The sequence below is a fragment of the Lotus japonicus genome, chromosome 4 (assembly GCF_012489685.1).
Source record: "Lotus japonicus ecotype B-129 chromosome 4, LjGifu_v1.2".
Lineage (NCBI taxonomy): Eukaryota > Viridiplantae > Streptophyta > Magnoliopsida > Fabales > Fabaceae > Lotus > Lotus japonicus.
Window position 1 is genome coordinate 6,830,658 of NC_080044.1, and position 15,113 is coordinate 6,845,770.

The following is a 15,113-nucleotide window of genomic DNA, read 5'->3' on the forward strand; positions in this document are numbered from 1 at the left end:
TGTTGGGGGGCCAGTGGTTTTTGTTTTGTTTAATTTCTATAATCTCTGTTTAAATTATATATTTCAATGTGTCAATTTTTTTTATCAGATGCAACGAGCTCTGATTACTCGACCAGTGAGAATAACTGCTGCTAGTGTGCATAGTTTCCCGGTTGGAGACTCCCAAATTTATTCTAAACGAGTAATCAACTATGTAGTTGTTTAAGTCAACTAAGATTACTCTAGCACTCATGAGCTTGAATAAGGATTTTAGTAGTTTGTTTAGCATTACAGGTTTGATTGTTCACATATGAAGTTGAGTCTGTTATTTAACTGGGGGTGTGTTTAAATACAAGTTAAACTTAAAGTACCTTTTTCTCAAGGGAGAGTTTTCTTTAACTGAGTTTTTGTGTTGAAGTGAGTGCTAGTATTTTTTTTGCACGGTTGTCAAACGTATCCAAACATTCACTAAGATAGAGTAGCTTTTGTGAGTGGATATAATCAATTATGAGATTTTATTACTATATTTTACAATATTACTTTACAAAAATCATGTTTCTTACTCCTTCTGTTTCATTTTAAGTGTCGTTTTAGCATAAAGCTCTCCAACCAAGATAGTGGATTATTAGAGTTGTTTTTCCCATTTTACCCACTCACATCCCAATCATAAAGTCATAAATCTCTCCAACCAAGATAGTGGATTGTTAGGTTTTTTTTCCACTCTCTCATATCATTAAACCACCTACCACTCTCACCCAATCATAAAGTCATAAATGTCTTCATAGTTATTAAGAAAGAAGAATTTTCTGGAAAATGTGAAGTGAAGTTATTGAAAAAGTAAGTGTATAATTGACAAAATAGAACCTAAAACATCAAAACGATAGTTAAATAGGAACAAAAAAATTGTTCTAAAACGATACTTAAAAAGGAACGGAGAGAGTATAAAAGTATCTAAACATAAATTAATTCACGATTTTTTTTCATAATCAATTTTATTTAATATCAATTTTTACAACGTTGATCCAAACACACACATGTAAATGTTTGTTAGTGCAAATATTTTATTAAAAGTAAGTTTTTTATGACGTTGAGTTGAATGTAAATCAATATTAAATTTAATAAAAATTCAAACACACAATACTTCTTATGATGTGAATGACACAGCTCTGTCATAGTAGCATGATTCTCAATTGAGCATTGCAAAGATGAAAAGGAGAGATAAAGAGTATGGCATCAATGGAAGTTGAAGGAAAAGACATGATTGGCTTTAGCAATTATCATTGTAAGGTAAACAATCCTGAGATATTTTTGATAAGCCAAGCAATTGTATTCAAACAATCCTGAGATATCTGTCAAGAGTTGTGGGCATTAAAGTAAATTACTAGACTTATGTAGTTGATACGGATTAATTAACACTGTATTTTTGTTTTTATTTGTTCTGAAAGTCTCATTATCAGTAGCTTAATATACACAGGTATGCTTCTGCACGCATGTGACATTAAAGCCTAGCTAGTGTTAGGGGCTTTTTCACTTTGGAGACATGTTGTGCTGTGCCTTCAAGGCTTCAACTAACTGTGGCTACACTATCTTTTTGCACACAATATAGTAAAATTTGTTATTTGGTCGTTGTTTGTTGAGCATTTAGATGAGTCACAATCACGACACTTTCACCATAAATGAATTTGTACAAACAATTTATGTCTGTCTTGTCAAGCAATTGTTTTTTGGCACTCTTGCATGCATCCGTTAAGTATGTGCAATGAATCTTATGGAGATTGCATGTGACTTCCTAGATTTTTTTTTGGATCTGTTAACCTTTGATTTATGATTTTTTTAATAACAAAAGTGGTATTAGGGGAGAATTATACAAATCTTTTAGTCCCTTTAATTTTAAAATTATGCAAATGTGGTCAAGGTTAAGTTAACCAAGGCAAATATGGTCCATGGTTAACTTTCTTAACCAAGGAAGTTTGAATTCAAAACTAACCTAAAAAGCTCAAAATGAATGGCCCAGAGTTTAATCATTTCAAGGAAAATCCCTTAAACTTACCAGATGCATAATTTTCTAATGGTGTCTTGACTAGAGCTAGGCGAATTTTTTTTTGGTAGGGAAGGAGGTTGGGTGGTCTTTCAATGCTCAAATGAGGACGTTGTGCTGGCACTTGCAGATCACGTCAAATACCACAGACGAAGAGTACATGGATGAGTGTTGTGGGTTGTACCGCCTAAGTTCTATTGCTTTCGAAGGTCGCAATTGGAAGGGCTTATGTGCATTGTTTGTTTGATTATGATCTATAGCTTCCCTTGTTGTTGTTTATCGAGGTTGGTGGGATATGGGAAGGGTATTTCGATGGGTTATCTTGGGTCTCCATGACCTTGTTTGGATTTCTTATTGTAGTACTTTGGCGGGTTTTAGGGTTTTAGTTTTTCTGCCTATTAATGATTCGTATTGGGGTTCTGGTAGTTGGGTTTATTTGGGTTATCATTCTATTTTGTAGGATTCAAGCAACCCAAATAGTATGAGCTCCTCGTACCTTTGCTCAAACATCGTCCATGTTTAGACCTCTAATCGTTTCTCTTTAGTGTGTCATAGGATATTCTTACCCCTTCAGCTAACATTCCTAACAACTAGTTTGTCACGTCGGCTGGTGAGTTGCTTCAGCTGCCTTAATAGTCGTTGCATAATTTTTTAGTGCCAACAGTACCATAATGTGAGCTCCATCTAGTATCTCTTGTCCTCTTGATCGCCATTTCTTGATTCAAGCCACATCCACTTGTGATTTCTCCCTTTTGCAATGCTTCTTTCACCTTAGTAGTTTGACTTTCACGAAGAATAACTCAACGCTTACATGAAGCTCTAACAACTTGCTTTTTTTTTTCTACTGTTTCAAGAGCTAACTAGAGTTCATGAGAAGAATAATGAATATAGAATGCACAAATGCTCTCTTTCAAGATGAGCACAAATAAGGAGCAGAATGAAGATAAGTTTGGTGGTGTCCTGGAGCAAAATTCGCACAACTTTGTTGGGGAAAGGAGAAAAATGAAGACTGATGCAGTAAAATGAAGATTGAGCAAGATGACCCTCTCCTCCAGCTCTCCCAGATAAAAAAAAAATGGACAGATCATGGGGTGTTGGTGGAAAGGAGAAAAAAATGAAGATTGAGCAAGATGTCCCTCTTATTCAGCTCTCCCAGATAAATAGATAAAAACGCATAGTTGTAGAGATTTTTGAAGCTTCTGAAAGAAATAGAAATAAAGTGAAAGGCACTTCTTTTGTGTTGATTAATTTTATGACCTAGTGGATATTCATCTTGCTAGGTAAGGAAATTACACACAAAAATGTGTAATACAATCCAAACAAAAGTGACAAAGTTAAACTTTTAGTGGGGCATCAAAGATAAAATTTTAAAGCTATGGGGGGCATATATTTTTTTATCGGGGCAAATTAATATATTATCTTATAATATTAGTAGTATTGTATGAGAGAAAAGTCAAATTGTTGTGGGAGGTGCCTCACCGGCTTCCAAGCTACCTCCATTCTTAGTATTATAAGCTGAATTTAGTAAGACACATATTAAAATAGTACTGAATCAACCGAGCATAATTTTACTGAGGGCTCGTTTGGCACGCCGTATTAGACATGATAGTATAAGCTTATACAATACATTATGAGTTTATCTATTGTTTGGTGATGACATTGTATTGTATAAGCTTACCCATCAAGGTCCCCTTATACGTTAAAATGACGTATTATTTAATCCATCATGTGAGTGATGGATAAGACATGATAAGGTTGTGACGTATAAGTCACCATCACCACCACCCTCCATTGCTGCCAACTTACACCACCATTGACACCACCACCGCCACCGGTGTTGTCGCCACCACCCGATCACCACCGCCCTACCGTCACCACTGGTGTTGCCGCCACCACCACCACCACCGCCCTACCGCCACCACCGACACCACAAACTTATCGCCACCACCACCATAATCGCCGCCACCACTCTATTGCCACCACCGCCACCACCGACACCACAACCACCACCCTATCGCCACCACCACCATTGCCTCCACCCTCCACCGTCGCCGCCACCCTACTAAGCCGCCACCGCCTTACCACCACCACCCTATCGTCGCCAACACCACAACCACCAGCGCTGCCACCACCGTCGCCGCCCAATCGCCACCACCGGTGTTGCTGCCACCTCCACCACTACCACCACAACCGCCATCCTATCGCCACCACACCATAATCGTCGTCACCACTCCATTTCCACCACCACCGACACCACAACCACCACCCTATCGCCACCACCATTGCCTCCACCCTCCACCGTAGCCACCACCCTAGCGCAGCCGCTACCGTCACCACCCTATCATCACCACCACCACAACCACCATCGCTGCCACCACCACCACCAACCTATCTCCACTATCACCATCACCGCCACCAACACCAACCTACCACCACTTCCATCACCACCGCCACCACCGTTATAATCACCTCCATATTTGATTTTTATTATATATCATTATTCAATACTTCGTTAAACATAAAATTGCATTACTTTAAACGATATGGTAAATTATACAGAGTATGACCAAACGCTGGATAATATAAGAAAGTTATCAGGGCTTATACTATCAGGCCTAATACTATCAGGCCTAATACTATCAGGTCTTATACTATCAGACCTTATACTATACGTCGCACCAAACGAGCCCTGAGTTGATTAAGGTGATTTAGAGGGAACACATTTAGGGAACAAAATTGGTTAAAAATCTAACGCTCAAAAAGTTGCTTTGTAGTTAGTTTTTTTTTTGGTCAAAGCTTTGTAGTTAGTTAAGAAGACCACTTTTTTCATTGAAGTGACAACCTCAGATACACTTGTTATTAGATGTAAACGACAATTAACAAGACTATGTCCTTTTGAAATTGCATGTAGGTGCTGTTGTTCCCAATTTCTAATATGGTATCAGAGCCTATCCTAGATCCATTTGTTGTGGAGACCACCCATATTTGGGCCACCCGTTGTTGATCCCACGTTCCAGTCTATTCAATCCTGGACGTGAGGGGGTGTGTTAGAAGTCCCACATTGGCTAGAGATAGAGCCAAGATAAGCTTTATAAGGGTTGTGCAAACCTCAACTCTTGAGCTAGCTTTTGTGGTTGAGTATAGGCCTCCCAATTTCTAATATGATTTCTAATATGGTATCAGAGCCTATCCTAGATCCATTTGTTGTGTGGAGACCTCCCATATTTGGGCCACCCGTTGTTGTTCCCACGTTCCAGTCTGTTCAATCCTGGACGTGAGGGGGTGTGTTAGAAGTCCCACATTGGCTAGAGATAAGGCCAATCAAGTGTTTATAAGGGTTGTGCAAACCTCAACTCTTGAGCTAGCTTTTGTGGTTGAGTATAGGCCTCCCAATTTCTAATATGGTATCAGAGCCTATCCTAGATCCATTTGTTGTGTGGAGACCTCCCATATTTGGGCCACCCGTTGTTGTTCCCACGTTCCAGTCTGTTCAAATCCTGGACGTGAGGGGGTGTGTTAGAAGTCCCACATTGGCTAGAGATAAGGCCAATCAAGTGTTTATAAGGGTTGTGCAAACCTCAACTCTTGAGCTAGCTTTTGTGGTTGAGTATAGGCATCCCAATTTCTAATAGTTGTGAAGCTACAATGCAACAACACCAAGTACAAATTGGCCCAACCAGGCCACACTGATAAGAACAGTTACTTCTTCATTGAAGGCCCAAAGAAGAACGTAACCAGCTATGGATGGAGCCCGCAAGTGCAACGTGGTTTTGGTGAGTTGGCCCACGGGCCTAAAGCCCTGAGAAGCCCTTCGTGTATCATGGCCTTCCTTACGTGCTCTACAATGTTGGACCTCTTGCGGTTGAGCCAAAATGCATTAGTATTCTTCACTTATTTTCCTTATTATGGGTACAATTGAACTAGGTTTCGTGGGCTTTGTCAACCAGTTGTACTACCCTTTCAGCTTATGGGTCTGACCCATGTTATCAACGAAATTTTTATCTTTGATAAAAAAAGACTAGGTTTCGTTCGAATTTGAGGTGTTTTGAAGTCCACACTAATCATATGAGATTGAGTTGGGTTGGTTTGGATAGTTGATAGAACCTCATTAAAATAATTTTTATAATAAAAATCTGGAAAAAAATTGAATTCTCTCAACCACTCACCCTATATCCAATATTCATAACCACAAGCTAATTAATTTTCATTCAATTTTTTTTTTCACAACCACAAGGATTAGTTTCCTTCCCTCACATGATCTCATGCTTCCCCCATCTTTATTCTTATCAATCGGCCGCTTCCCCCTCTTTTTCTCACTTTAACTCTTATCTTTTTCACGTCTTTCTCAATTTTATTCACTCTCATGGAGTGCACACCAATGGTTCATTCTTCAACTGAGTCTTAATGGGAAGAAGCTCCACTTTTCTCTCAGCAGATAATTCCATTTTTCTGTCAAACCAAGTCCCACCTCCACAACCAATTTTTCAAAGGAAAAACGGTACCAACTTGAAGATTGTTTTCTCGCTGTCGAACCACACCACAAATTCATTCATTGGGTTCGTCAGAGATTGGGACAACGCAAAGGTACATCGTCGTATAAGGGGACTTCGCAAAGTGGGTGTGGCATCATAGAGTTTTATTTTTGTAACAGAGAGAGTGCGAGACTCCTCTTGGTTGTTAAGGCAAAAATAAAATCACTAAAATGTGTTAGGGTAATTGTAAAACTTAAATGTAATGGGCCGGACTCCTCACCTAGGCTAAATACACTCACTACAGCTAAACTAGGCAAAAAAATGTTCCTAGTTCCGTAGCATTAGGTTGGTTAGGGTTCCTCGGGTCATCAACCCCGAAACCAGATACCCAAACTCATAGTGATCAGCTTTAATAAAAAAAATCCGAACCGATCAAATTATCCAACACCACCTCCTAAAATATGTTTGGTTCGGGTCGGGTTGTTCAAGTGGGGCGTCAAAAATCGAATTCTTAGAACAATTAGTCAAAGAGATCTTGATATTATGTTAAGAACCGATTATCCTATATAAGGGTTAAGTTTTTGGATAATTACACATGAATAATTATATTTTTAAAAGAATCAATTATGTCCAACAAGTTGTAATTTCTTTGTGCCTTTCTGAAATTTTTTCATGAACATGATTTCCTGTCCATGGTCCTTAGACTTGAAATTCAAAATATAAAATGAATTAGGACAATTTACAGCATCAAAAACTTTGCATTTTCATCATCCGTGCAGGCTTGTCATCAATTCGTTCGAATAAAGATTTTGGTAAAACGTGTTTTGTGGTTACATCTAGCTAGCATTGTCCGAACACAGATAGAGTGATGAAAGCACCTTGTGCTGATGAGTGTTACTTGTGAGTTCAGACTGTGGTCCCTTCCTTTCCCTCCCATCATTTTACAGCATTTGTTTGGTTTATACAAATTGAGGAATTGGATTCACCACTCACTTTTACTTTTTTCTTGCTCTTCTTTGTAGCCTAGGATTCTAGAATCGATCGAGAATTAATTGTCAACCCTCTATGTGGGCATCATTAAGTTAGACTTGTGAAAAAGCAAAGGTATTCGAAAAGAACGTCCTCTAACTCCTAAATAGATCATCTGCTGAACTCGATCTGGAGTCTCTTTGCAGTAAAATCTAGACTATTTCGTTTATATTTTAAGGAAAATGTTGTGTAGACACTCAATGAACGTGAACAAACATAATGAGAAAGACGGTGAAGAGAAAGAAAAAATAAATATGATAGATGAGTGTGATGCGATAAAAGGTGAGAAATATAGAGAAAAATAGAGCATATGTGAGTTGTATGTATTGTTTAGTGTCTATATATCATAACTGATATCTTAAACTGTTAAAATTGTTTGAAGTTAGATATGAAGTGAACATTATCAATTTAAAATGAGTTATTTATTTTTCTCTAATATTGGCATCTTCTAGGAGACGTCAAAATCAAGGCCAGGATGGGATACGAAGATGCAAAAGATTGCGACTCTACGGGGATAAAAAACAAATGAGGTGATCACTAGAGTCAATAAACAAATGATGGGCCAGTCTAGAGAAAATTAGCCCAATTGATTATTGGCAGTTTGGCACTAATTTTTTTAACAAGACTTTGGTATTTTAATTTTGTATTACTTCTTATGATTTTCTATTTTTGAGATTTTAATTTTATAGAAAAAATATAAAAGTGAAAATCTATTTTATTTTTTGTATTTCTTTAAAAAAAATGGACCTAGACAAAAATCGGTATTCACATGAGGTGATTATTAGAGTGAATAACATCCACATCTTGCATGATAAGGTTAACTCAACTAGCTAGAGCCTACTGAACTTTTTCATACATAAGTTTAAAGTCTGAAATCTTGTTTAAAGAGAATCAAGCATGTACTATTTCTAATGAGCACAGGAAAATGGTTCAGTTATATGTAGCTTTCATAACAATAAAGATAAATCATTTTCTACCCTAAATAACTCCAAAATTGAAAATTTCTTTTTGTTAGTCAACTAAAACCAAAGAATAATAGACAAAACCCATTCTCTACATCCACTCCCCTACTCCATTCCTGAAGAGATATTTCTAAGGAAATTTGACCCTTGCCAATTTACTCAAGGTCAGAAATAACAAATTGTTTCATTTAGAAAATAAAAGTAAAAAAAGGGTAGTTTGCTAAGTAATAATGATTAGAAGGAAAGTATTTCTAATACTGTGGTAATACTAGGAAAGTAAATGCGACTAGCATATAACATTTTGACACATAAAAACAAACCTGGATCTCCTCCTCTGCAAGAGCTTAACATGGAAGGATCAACAAAGACATTTGTCCAATATAATTTTGATGAACCTTAATTTGGAAAAGTTTTAAATTTATATCCCAATTGATAACTCTTTTCATCTTGACCAAACAAAACTAGATATAGTTTTGCATTTACAAACTTTAGTAACTAAATTACCTACTAGGTATCATAGAGGAGGGTGGGGACATTAAATAATTCTAAGAATCTTTAGCTGACATGTACCAAAAAAATTATACTAGCTAGACTGAACACTTTGAGATGTATGTGTGTTTGCAGAAAACAGTGGGACATGTATATCAGTACTATTTGTCAGGGGTAATACGGAATTGCAAATTTGCAATGCTTAATTAAAAAGACAGATTCATAATCTTGTTATTATTAAAAGGTATTTTGATTGGACGTAGGAATGAATATGATGCATCAAATCAAAGTATGATACAGTTTCCTGAATTGTATAATTGGAGTTGTTACCATTAATGGGGTGATAATATCCGCGTCCCAAACAAGGCATAAGGAAGAATTGCTTATGCTTTGCCGTAGTAAGCCATGTTATGGGCTCTGCCTGAGAGTCAATGACAAATGTTAAACTCTTTTTGGCGGTTTCTGTTTTAAAATAACACAAAAGCCCAATTCAAATTTACAGAACCTGTTCTCATTCCGATTCAAGAAAACAAAGGACAGAGACCTAGTTCTGAGGTCAGGGCCGTGGTGTTTCGACAGACACATGATAGCTCTGAACAAATATAATGTTGAGGTTAATCCAGAGGCAATCCCAATGACCCAGGTGCCGTTTTGGGTGCAGGTGCATGGACTACCCTATCCTTACAGAACTGAACAGGTTGCCCGTTCGTTGGCTTCTAATTTTGGGGGCTTCCTTGACTGGGATAAGCGAAGAGATGGAGAGTGCCTCCGCATCCGTGTATGGCTGAAGATTGACGTGCCACTTCGTAAGGGACAGCTTGTGGCCGCCGGAGGGGGGAAGGCACCATACAAGGCCACCTTCAAGTATGAGAAACTATATGACTTCTGTTTCAGATGTGGGATGATCGATCATCGCGAACAGGATTGCACTGTGGCAATCGTACCAGGCCAGAACAACCAGAAGTTTGGGGCGTGGCTACGCGCACCACCACCGCCACGGCCCCAAGTGGATATTGCTGGACGACGAGGACGTGGACGTAAAAGGGGAGGCCGACAGCTCAGGGCACCCAATGATATACAACCTTCCTACAAGAACAAAGAACAAGCCATTGAAACCGAGGAAGAAGATGAAAATGACGAGCTTGAGGAGTTTGATGATTTTACTGAGAATGATGCAACTCGCACCAAGGTGGAGGTACACTTTCCTACTGTGTACGGTGAGAGCACTAATGTTTTTCATGATCTTGAATTTGATGTGCCTGGGCATAACACACACAATACAGTTAAGCCACTCCAAACAGGAATAAAAATTGGTGATCCTCACGATGAGGAGGGAAAGGTGGTAAACCAAAGAAAGAGGACCAATGTGACTTCTTCCGCATTTGGCACCGGAAGCTCGGGGATATCCCCACCTTTGAAGAAGAAAAATACTGATGATGGATTGGGAATGGCGGCGGCTGTGGAGCAGCCCCGCCCACCTCAATGAGGATCCTATCGTGGAACTGCCGCGGGCTTGGGAACCTGGCGGCAGTGCGGGCCCTACGTGGGCTCATCCACTCTGAAGCTCCTGATGTTGTGTTTCTCATGGAAACAAAACAGTATTCGGCGGAAATGTTAAAACATCGTGGTATGGGGGTCTTGGTAATATTTTCCCGGTCCAATGTGCGGGCCGTGGAAGATCGAGAGCTGGTGGTTTGTGCCTTTTGTGGCGACAAGAGATCGAGGTAACTATTATTAATGCTTCACTTAACCATATCCTTTTTAACCTGGTCCATCCGGACCTCCCGTTAGTGTCTATGCAGGTGAATGCTATTTATGGTTATCCCGAGGCCCAGAATAAATGGAGGACATGGCAGATGGTTAGACGAGACAAACCTGTGGATGTAATCCCATGGCTTTGCATTGGTGACTTTAATAATATACTTTCCCCATCTGACAAGCTTGGGGGTGACCCACCTGACTTTAATCAGATCCAGGTGGCGAACCGAGCTTGTGTAGATTGTGGGCTTAACATGGTGGATTCTTCAGGAAATACTTTTACTTGGGTAAACAACCGAACTGATCACACGAGGGTTGAGGAGAGGCTGGATTATGCCTTGATTAACACTGCTTGGGCGGAGTTATGGCCAGTCACACGAGTTGCTCACTTGATTCGACATCAGTCGGACCATAGCCCAATTATTCTACACAGTGGTGTGCGCAGAGCAGAGGTGAGAAGACACAGAATGAGGCTTTTTCGGTTTGAGGAACTATGGTTGGAAAGCGGTTAGGAATGTGCTGAAATAGTGGCAGAGGGATGGAGCAGGCGGCACAATACAGTGATTGACAGAATTGAGAATGTGGGGAGAACCCTAAACTCGTGGGGTAAGGAAAAATATGGTGAGCTACCAAAGAGGATTGCAGACACCAGAGGCCTCCTCAAAAGGCTCCAAGAAGGTGTGCAAATGAACCAGGTGCTGACTGAGACGAGAGTGGTGGAAAAAAATCTAGATGACCTGTTGAAACAAGAAGAAATTGTATGGGGTCAGCGCTCACGTGCTAACTGGTTGAAACATGGGGATAGAAATACCAGATTTTTCCATACAAAGGCCACTGAGAGGCGTAAACGAAATTTGATAGAGGAGATACAGGATGATAATGGGAGGAAATCTGTGCAGAATGATGACATTGCCCGAGTGTTACGAGCATACTTTGAGGGGATCTTCACATCATCTAACCCTTCAGGCATTGAGGAGGTTGCTTCCTTAGTTGACGGCAGAGTGACTGATGCCCACAGGAGGATACTTACTGTGGCTTTCTCGCGCGAGGAAATTGAAGAAGCACTCTTCCAAATGCATCCTACGAAGGCACCGGGATTGGACGGCTTTCCGGCTCTGTTCTTTCAGAAGTTCTGGAATATTGTTGGTGATGATGTCTCTAATTTCTGCTTGCAGGTTCTCAATGGTGAGCTATCCCCAGGTATTGTCAACCAAACTTTACTTGTCTTGATCCCAAAGGTTAAGAAAGCGGTGTGCGCTAACCAGTATAGGCCGATTAGCCTTTGTAATGTCATTTTTAAATTGATTACCAAAACAATTGCTAATCGTCTAAAACTTATTTTGAATGATCTAATTTGTGAAGCTCAAAGCACTTTTGTTCCAGGTCGTTTAATCACGGACAATGCTTTAATCGCCTTCGAATGCTTCCATTACATGAAGAAGAAAGTCACAGGAAGGAATGGGATGATGGCCCTAAAGCTTGATATGTCGAAGGCTTATGATAGAGTGGAGTGGCCTTTTTTGAGAGGTATTCTCACCCATATGGGTTTTCCTACACAATGGGTTGAGCTTATAATGTCTTGTGTTACCACAGTTAATTTTTCAATTACGGTTAATGGTAACCCGCAACCGACTTTCGCACCTCATCGAGGTTTGCGACAAGGAGATCCTCTTTCTCCTTACTTATTTATTTTATGTGGAGAAGCTTTTTCAGCTTTAATTCAGCGTGCTATAGTTAATTCTACTTTACATGGCGTGAAGATTGCCCGATCTGCGCCTGTTATCTCACATCTCTTGTTTGCAGATGACAGTATTCTTTTTGCCCGAGCGTCGGTTCAGGAAGCAGAATGTGTGAAAACCATTCTGGCAACCTATGAACGCGCTTCTGGGCAGGTAATAAATTTGGACAAGTCCATGCTTTCTGTTAGCCGTAATGTGCTAGAGAACCGTTATTATGAGCTACAACAGCTATTGAATGTGAAGGCAGTTGAAAGTTATGATAAGTACTTGGGGCTCCCTACCATCATTGGGAAGTCGAAAAACCAAATTTTCCAGTTTGTGAAAGAGAGGGTCTGGAAGAAGCTCAAGGGATGGAAAGAGAAGACTATGTCTAGGGCAGGGCGAGAGGTGCTAATTAAAGCTGTAGCACAGGCAATACCTTCATATGTTATGTCATGCTTTCTTTTACCGGATGGCCTCTGCCATGAGATTGAGAGTATGATTTCACGATTTTATTGGGGAGGAGATGTTACGCGTCGTGGTATTCACTGGGTCAAGTGGGGAACTTTGTGCCAGCCTAAGCAGGACGGCGGACTCGGTTTCAGGGATTTTAAATCTTTTAATCTAGCTTTGGTGGCAAAGAACTGGTGGCGAATCTTTAATGGCCCAGACTCTCTCCTTGGTAGAGTTTTTAAAGCGGTATACTTCCCAGCTCAATCAATGATTGGTGCCAAAAAAGGTTATCGCCCGAGTTTTGCCTGGTCTAGTATTTTGAAGACGGCTGATATGGTCCAAAAGGGGAATGCATGGAGAATTGGAAATGGCAGCAGTGTTCGAATTTGGGATGATAATTGGCTCCCTCATGGTGCTCCAATTAATTATAGACATGATGTGGTGGAGGAGCTCCAAATTAAGTTTGTGTCTGATCTACTTCAAGCGGACAGGAGAGCTTGGAACAAGGAATTGGTGGAATGGACCTTCTGTCCAGCTACTGCAGCTCGCATATTGGCTGTCCCTCTACCCAATAATCCAGCTGATGATCTTCTATACTGGATGGGAACGTCCGATGGCTTCTATACGGCGAATTCCGGGTACATTTTCCTCCAACAATTATCTTGTCAGGCTTCCACGTCTTCTTCTACGTCTGCTGGTGCTTGCTTTGGGACGGGGCTGTGGCGGAAATTCTGGAAGGCAAAGTCTTTACCCCGGGTAAAAGAGGTTGCTTGGAGGGTGTGTGTTGGGGCGCTGCCAACTCGCATGCACTTGCGGAACAGACAGGTTGATGTGGATCCATGTTGTCCAGTTTGTGGGGAGGAGGATGAGACGATTGAGCATCTCTTCCTTCGTTGTCATGTCTCCAGGAGCTGTTGGTTTGTCAAGCTCGGGGTAAGGATTGATCCAGGTACACTCTTCACTGATTTCATGCGTGAGGTGCTCCAACAGCGGGATAGTTGGGTTGTGGCTGAGGTGCAAAACATGATATATTGTTTGTGGGAGGCTAGAAACCGGTGGCTGTTTGAGGAGAGAAAGTTTGATTTTGCAACGGTAATTGCTCGCACACAAACGCTGGGGATAGTGGCTCCGGCCACAGCTCATGCAGGTGAGGAGCCACGACATGGGAAGGCTACTTGGAGTAGACCAGCAGCTTCAGTTATTAAGGTTAATGTTGATGCCTCAATGGGAAGGGATAATCTAGCTGGTTTCGGGTTTGTGGCTCGTGATGGTGACGGAGAAATTCTTGCAGCAGGATCGAAGTACCCATCGGTGGCATCGTCCTCAACTATAGCAGAAGCTCTTGGCCTCCGGTGGGTGATGGAGATTTCTTCCCAATTGGGGTTCCGACGAGTTCAGTTTGAGACGGACTCTTTGCAGTTGTACTACGCTTGGAAGAAAGGCACGGGGAGATCTGTTTTATTTTCTGTTATTCATGACTGTATTAGTTTTTTGCGTTTCTTTGACTTTGTTGATTTATCCTTTGTCCGTAGACAAGGAAATGCTTGCGCTGATTTCATGGCTCGGAACGCCTCTACCCTTTCCGATGTGATTTGGATAGAGGAGGGCCCTCCGGGTTTGTTTTGCCTCTTGCAGGCGGATCTTTTGGCTTCTATGCCGGTTTTGAGTTGATTTAATTTAAGTTTGCCACGTTCAAAAAATTTACAGAAAATTCGAAAATATTATGATTTACTAGTGTTTTTTACCCGCGCGTTGCACGGGGAATACATCTATTATATTTGATAGGTCAATTAATACCTTAATCATTAAAAATATAATAAACAACTGATGAAATAGAATAGTATGAAATGATGAGCAAAGTGGACAAAAAGTCTTAAATTAAAACCCTTGTTGTATAGATTGAACTTCGTACAATTGAATAACTAATAAAAAAATTGGTTAACCAAATCTCAAATTATGCAAAACATATTAGGGGATGTGGTTTAATGATGGTTAATAAACAATAGCTGATTTAATCTACAATGAAAAAAAGAGAAAATATTCTTTATGTACGTGATTATGCGAGTTCATTTTTTACACAATAAAATAAACTAAGTTTGACCCATATCAACATGAAGTCGTTTCACATTCTTCATGAGTCTAAAGACAATAACACAAATTATAGATATGAAGAATCACCAATAAAGCATTCAGAACACATTTTAATCTTAGAAAA

The 15,113-nt window shown here is 40.1% G+C and overlaps 1 protein-coding gene across 1 annotated transcript; it reads left to right on the top strand.

The window, feature by feature from the left end:
• The first annotated feature begins 10,451 nt into the window (after positions 1-10,451).
• Positions 10,452-14,569, top strand: LOC130712195 (uncharacterized). Its single transcript, XM_057562032.1, has 3 exons — positions 10,452-10,661; positions 10,772-11,179; positions 11,240-14,569. Exons 1-3 carry the CDS (start codon positions 10,452-10,454, stop codon positions 14,567-14,569), a joined length of 3,948 nt encoding a protein of 1,315 aa, XP_057418015.1.
• The last annotated feature ends 544 nt before the right edge of the window (positions 14,570-15,113 follow it).